Source organism: Limulus polyphemus, unplaced genomic scaffold, assembly GCF_000517525.1.
Source record: "Limulus polyphemus unplaced genomic scaffold, Limulus_polyphemus-2.1.2 Scaffold4597, whole genome shotgun sequence".
NCBI classification, from domain to species: Eukaryota; Metazoa; Arthropoda; class Merostomata; order Xiphosura; family Limulidae; genus Limulus; species Limulus polyphemus.
This window is the reverse complement of record NW_013670207.1, coordinates 49,807-56,763: the sequence shown is the minus strand read 5'-3', so window position 1 is coordinate 56,763 and position 6,957 is coordinate 49,807. Positions and strand designations below refer to the sequence as shown.

The following is a 6,957-nucleotide window of genomic DNA, read 5'->3' as shown; positions in this document are numbered from 1 at the left end:
TTTGTGAATACTGTATATACATATATAAAAGAATATGCCTTGACTTATCCCTTGATGTAGTCGGAATTTGCTTATTACAGGAGAGTAGGAGTGAATAAACGCCATATTCCTCAAATAAGAACTGGAAAACTTAGTTTATCCTCGACTAAACTACTAAAACTTTGGAGAATTGCTTACCACAGGGAAGTAGGAGTGAGTAAACGCCATATATATTCCCCAATGAAGAATTGGTAAAATCAATTTAACCTTGACTACCCTACTAAAACTGAATGGAAACTGTATTAAGTCAGATGAAATGGAAATCATAAAATTGTAGTTTTATGACACTCTAGCTCGTGAGAAACTAAAAAGGAATGCACAGTGAGAATTTTAGGTCGTTCCTCTTGTCTCATCCATAACGAAAAAGTCAAGACAGTCTTTTACGTAAGAATATTTTTTTAAAACCTCCGCATGTCATACCCAGTTACTGGAAATGGAAAGTGTTCCTACTTGTCTGCGACAGATCCGCAGGCAATCTTGCACTCACCTGCCATAGTTAGTACTTCGGTCAATCTGCATAACTATACTTTGTTTTAGTAATTAACGATATCCTGTTTAAGTAACAAGCACAGTTGATCAGTTGAAAAAATTGTGTATTACTAAAATTAGGGCCGGTCGTGACCTAGTAGTTAAGAGTGCACAGGCTTTGGAGTTAAAGGTTACTTGTTCGCATTCCGTTGCTACACACACACACTCAAAGCTCCGTCTTTGTGGCATGGATGAATGTTAAATCCAACTACTCCGTTACATAAGAGTGGCCAAGAGTTGGCGGTGATTAAATGCCTTCCCTTTAGTCTAAGTTCTAAAAACAAACTAAATAATAATTAAAATCACTAGCCATAGGAGAGTAAGTTGTCAGCGGTAATTTGCCGCTGACACAAAGACAACTATGGAGTAATATGAAAAAAATAACACTGATATAATAAACGTGGTTATTTATCATATCCTGAAGATACCTTCGCCATAAGCTTAGCGCCACCATTCTTCGTATAGTAAATTTAAGAAAATTACTCCTTATCAATGCTAATGAATTAGGCCTAGCCTTTGTACATTTTATTCCACAACACAATTGAATCATTTTTAGTTTATATAAAATAGATTTCAAACTACATAAATCGAATTTACATTTCTCACCTCGTGTATTTGTATAAACTTGTAAGTAATGCTTATGTGCTTTAGTTCTTGTATCTCTCACTAGGTGCTTTATAACATTATCCATAAACTGCAGTGTTGGGATTATTTCCAACTTTGATAGTATTCAACTACATCTAGCGGTGATATTACATCATAATGAGGCTGATAATAATTTAAATCATTTTCTTTTTTGGCCCGAGTGGGATTTTCCAATAAGATGAGTATAACAGCATTTCAACTAGACCTCTCTTATTGCAAGCGGTTGACGTCAAAACCTTATGCTCACAACCAGAGCCCACGAAGCTAGCTGGATCGTAACGTATGGTCTTAGTTATATTAGAACGATTTAAACATGAAAATAAGGAAGTTGCCTGTAAAACACATCCATATAAAGTCGTAGTGGAACAGAACTACATTTTTACAATCTTTGGAATCGTCTAGGTAGTGTGATGCCATTGAAAATTGATTGCTTTGGGGAAAGCAATCTTTCCCGACGCAAAATATTCACACACTCGTATCATAAAGATGTGTTAAGATCAGAGAATTAGAACTTCCAAGACGGGAATATCCCTTGTGCTCAGTGTTTGAAGTGGCGGGAAAAAAAAGAGGAAGCAGGATGGTTTGTTAAATTCTTGAAGCTGAGTATTATATGTCTTGTTTTTCATGTTTATTCTTTATTATAAAACAGAAATGTAAAAATTAGAAACTTACTACGTTAGATTACCTAAAATAAGGAAAAATGATAGTAAAAAAAATCTTCACGAGCAGCTTATGCGTTACATAATTCGATATGTAAATTGATACGGTAACGTGAGCTGCAAGTTTGCCGAGTGCCTTACAACTTGTGTAGTGGGATTATTAGTTAGACACGATTTAAAGGGCAATAAAACAATAAAATATTAAAAATAAACAGATGTATACTGTTACAAGGTATAGTACGGAAATTAACTCTGATGGTTACGAATTCGGTCATACCGACCGAGCCATAGCAAAAGAGTTCCTTCTCTCCATCCATGTAATACATTGTCTCATTTCTGCCTCGCTCTTACACATTTTTAATACATATATATATATATTCTATCTCCTGAGTCTTTTTTGCCGTAAATATCTATTACATCTTCTATTGAACATTTCCCTTCTGAAAAGTTTACAGTCTACTAAAAAGTATCAGGATGGTTTCAGGCCCTCCTGAAATGAAATGGGACAACATCCCATCCAACATGAAGCAATGCTTGTACTAATGGCATTGGAAAACAAAAGAACATGGATCAACATGTACAGTTAAAGCCACCCATACAGAGACCTGAAAGAAGTCGAATCCCAGCTGCTGTAAACCTCTACTTTTAACAAGTGAGAGTACACAAACACAAAGGTCAGTGCCAAAAGCTGTCCACATGCCCCAGGAAACAACATAATCAAGAAGGTTATCCATCTGGAAAAGTTGCTTCCATGGCATATCCAGGAAAAGAAGAACTATAGATAACCTAGCCTGGTAAAACAGCAGTCTGTGGTGGCACTCGCATGCCTTGTGCTATTTTCTATTTATCAATGGGTGAAAATGTTTTCAAAGAGATTCATGAACATCCCTAGTTAGTGTGCCAGGGGCAAATAAGGGATTGGGAGATTGGATACAAGAACTCTGCTTACTATCATGCCAAATTTCTGAACCCTGTACCACACAGAAATTGTGGCTTTGTACAGAAATAGGGCCAACAAGGTATTATTTCACCAAGATAAAGCTTATTATGATCTACCATCGTATACCTCATGCAGATGGAGAATAGGTATTCATACTATTCTAAAGTGCATACTGTTTAAATGTGTGCTAGGAGTTGTCCTTGTACACTACATGGATTATGGAAAGCCTGAAGGGAGGAAGGATATGTTTTGGACACGATAGCATTGCAATAAAGCCTTGTGCAAAAGAAACTATATTGCAGGTCTGTTGTAACGATGCACGACTGTCAGATAGAGAATGACCAGATATGGCAACATGGTAAGGCTCCAAAATTGTTTTAATATAACATTCTCAACTATCTGGATATCATTTATGAACCAACTTTTAAGCCTTCTGTATTGTACGTGTTGTTTGAATGTATTGTTGTTGTTTTCAATTTTTATTACCTATCAGTTGTAATGAGCCTACCTCTCAGAGCAGTAGTTTAATAACCCTTTAAGGAGTTGCAAAGTGAAATACTGAGTAACCATTTTCAGTGAGAAAAGGCTTTTTTTTATTAAGCATTCATACAAATATCTATGCATAGGTTCAGAAATCATTTCAAAGTATTAGCCTATCAATTTATTTATCCATAGGTTAAAATTCAAGTTTGTGACACACTTAACTGAATATAGATATATTTAACTAAAAATGTTAAATGTTAACTTGTTTGTTTTGCCATTCACAATCTTCCGCAAATGTACCATATGGTGTCAACTGTTAATTCAATCACTGTAGTCAATAACAAACTAGCATGATAATAACACTCAAGAATAAACAAAAAAACAGTTGAATGGATTTTACTGATTTTTTTAAACCAGGATTACAGTCACTTAAAAATTAATGATTTTGTTTAAACATCCTTTCAACACACCCATTACATATTTACAAAGATTATTTTAAAAGGAGTTCTTCACAATTAAAGTATTTATAAGAACCCATGAGCAAAAGCAAAGGAGAATACGTTATAATATGTCAAACACAATACATTTGTCATATCCAGTGCTAACGAAGCCTTTCACTGAATAACAAGGCTCATCAGGCCAGCTGGGATACAACAGATATAGTAATGGTATGATTAGTAGTTCCTTCGTTGTTTCCATGAATAACTTATTATGTCTTATTTGTCCATTCATTCAGGCTGACAAATATCTGTAAATCATGTTTATAAGGTTAGAAAAGGTCTACATAGAACGTGACAGTAGGCGATATAACGCTTTTTTGCTAATGAATTATTTTAAAATGTCATAAACTCATTTAACATTTTGAATAATATGCTGCTTTAATCATGTCTGTTTCTAAGTTTATCTTTATCGTGTACATTACAGAAATGATCCAAAGTTCATATTGTAAAGTTTCACCTTGCATAACACGTTATGTAACCTTAAAAACGTTAGAAATGAGAAAAATAACAGACAAACTAATTCAAACTGTATTTGAGAACAGAGTTGTATTTCCAGGAATTGATGCATCTCAAAATACTGTTATCAGTTCTGCGGTAAATATTGCTTAATTAAGAGCAATTATCTCACGTTTTGATTAAACTTGTGAATTATTATTGATTTGTTTTTTTCTTTTCAAATATTTCAAAAAATATTGTGTTTGGATTACATGAGAAGCACCTACGTGACTTAGTGACTTACGTTCATTCCAAAACCAAAACTAAAAATTTCATTCACAACTAAAACTTTTACAATATGAATAATCTTATTGAAGAGTTAAATAAGGTGGTTCTGAATGCTCATTTAAAAGGAGCAACAATACATGGTAAAATAAATAAAATGTTTCTATGTGGGTGCTCCCCAAGACCTTGATTTTAAATTCCGAAAATAAATGTAGACTTAACTTACATCAAGTTTACATTCACACATTAATGGAATGTCACAATTCTACCAAGCATCTGTGTCGAAGTTCTTTTCAACATTATTATGATTACATACTCTCTGGAAAGACAACAACTGAGGGAATGAAATGCTTGTCTACAGTTTGCAGGAGAAGCAGAGAAAGAATCCAGAAATTGAACAAGATATCTGCTAAAGGTTCAAAGTTAAGGTACAGCTTTAACTGTGTTTCCGCAGATTTTAAGCTTGGCTCGACCTAACAGGTTAGGAGCCAATAGGTCTAAGCCATCTTCAGTATCGCTACTGGAAGAGTCCTCAGAGTCACTGCTATCAGAATACACTCCAACACCCGGAAGGACACCAATACACATTAAACCTGATGCCTTATTTCGCACCCCTTCAAAATTGGAGTCTATTCCACTTTTGTCAGTTTCAAGTCTGTCTTGAGATGCCTGGTTGCTATTGTTGTTACTCGTTGAAGGGTCTGGTAATTCAGATTGATTACCTAAAATAAAAAAAATGAAAACATCTCCACGTAAATCTAGTTCAGTTATATGACCAAATTTCTACGTGTTTGTTAACGTGTTCCTTTAAACTTCAACAATATGCATGAAACTGAACTTATAATAAAATATGTCATGGAAGATTAGAAAACGTTTTAATTACAATATTCTTCCTATTGGTATTTGAATATTAAACTGAATGACACCAAATAACATTATCTACTGGAGAACGAAACAAAAACTCATTTAAATAATTTAATAAATTTTCTATTAATGCAAAGTTTAATTTTTTGTCACACCAACCAAAAATCACTAGCAATAGTTTATTAAACACAGAAATTATAAGCCTACCAGAGTTGATTTTATTCATTTTCTGTTTCTTCTCTTCTTGCAGACCAGGCTCAGAACTAAACAAATACAAGATTTTTCTATATCATAATTAAAGAACATTTAATGAAATAAACAAGAGCTTGAAAAAAATATTTTAAAACTCCATATAAAGTTAATTTACTGTAAGATACCACTTATTAAACTTCTGAAATTAAACAAGCAATATACAAAATAATAGTTCTAACTGTAGCTTTTATTAGGCATTTTGCCGAGGAAGAAACAGGTCAGCAAAGAATAAATTTTTTTCCTTTTTTTATACATTATGCTATTTTATTTGCGAAGCTTGATTTATTCTTTTTTTTGTTTTGCAAACAATTTATATACGTAAACTTTCCAAATATAGAGTACTTACAAAAAAAAAAAGAAGATATTAATACACACCAATTGAGTTTGTAACAAGCTATTCCTCAAGTAATAATTTTTTTTCTGGAGATCCTTTCGGAGCAAAATCATTCCTTCTCGAAAAGCTTTATGGTATCATTTTAAGGCTACAAAAAGGTCAATGGTATCTTGCACTAAATTTAATTATTCCATATTATGAAAAAGAAAATTATTCATCAGATGATGAAGATACTTCATGGTTTACTTTTTATGACAAATCATTGGTCATCTCACTCACCTTTTTCTTTTAATTGCTGTGGATAAGAGAGATAGTTGTGATTTTTTGCTTGAAGACTGGCCTTGGCACAGTGTGGCAGTTTTTTTACGTTGAGGCTCAAGAAGTTTAGGAATAGAAGACTCTCCTGACAATGTGGCTACAGCTTCGTGAAGATATGTTAAAGATAATTATTTTATTTAAAAAAATTTAAAATGTCTTAAGAAAACCTTTATAAAATAAACCACAACAAACTGAAGTTGTTTCACAAACATTTTTAAAACTGTGAATAGTACTCAATGTATTAACCCTCTCCAGACGGGTCAGGAGTCAAATGCCATGTCATCGCGTTTGTTGACTCATATTCAAAATTTTATTGAACAACTATTTCATGAATTTATGTCAATAAGTCTGGCATCAAACTGTAGATTATAATTCAAATTTTAGTATTGTACATTATTTATGTTTTAGTGTTATAATTTGTTGTCATTCTAGAACGAAAGAGGCATAATTTATATTTATTTCCTAATTTTTTATGCTGGTTACAAGATCGGTCAAATCTACCGAACCTGTACAAAGATTCGTTAGTGGAAATAACAAATAAAATAGTTTTTTTCTTAAGAAACACTCGATAACTGTCTGGACATTATAAAGATTTTGCATGTGAAATTTGAAAATTTTCTGATGCATAAAAGTATTTTTAATCTTAAAATGAAAATTACTTTGCGTGATGGATAG

General features: G+C 32.9%; 1 protein-coding gene across 1 annotated transcript in view; it reads right to left on the bottom strand.

Annotated features, from left to right (window-relative positions):
* Positions 1 to 3,380: 3,380 nt before the first annotated feature.
* LOC106471396 (protein FAM192A-like) overlaps positions 3,381 to 6,957 on the bottom strand; it is a 16,215-nt gene continuing 12,638 nt past the window's right edge. Inside the window, exons 4-6 of the mRNA XM_022399988.1 lie at positions 6,244 to 6,389; positions 5,586 to 5,641; positions 3,381 to 5,236 (exon numbers count right to left, since the gene is read on the bottom strand). Coding sequence (XP_022255696.1) covers positions 4,938 to 5,236; positions 5,586 to 5,641; positions 6,244 to 6,389 — 501 coding nt within the window. The 3' untranslated portion in view covers positions 3,381 to 4,937. The remainder of the gene's footprint in view (positions 5,237 to 5,585; positions 5,642 to 6,243; positions 6,390 to 6,957) is intronic.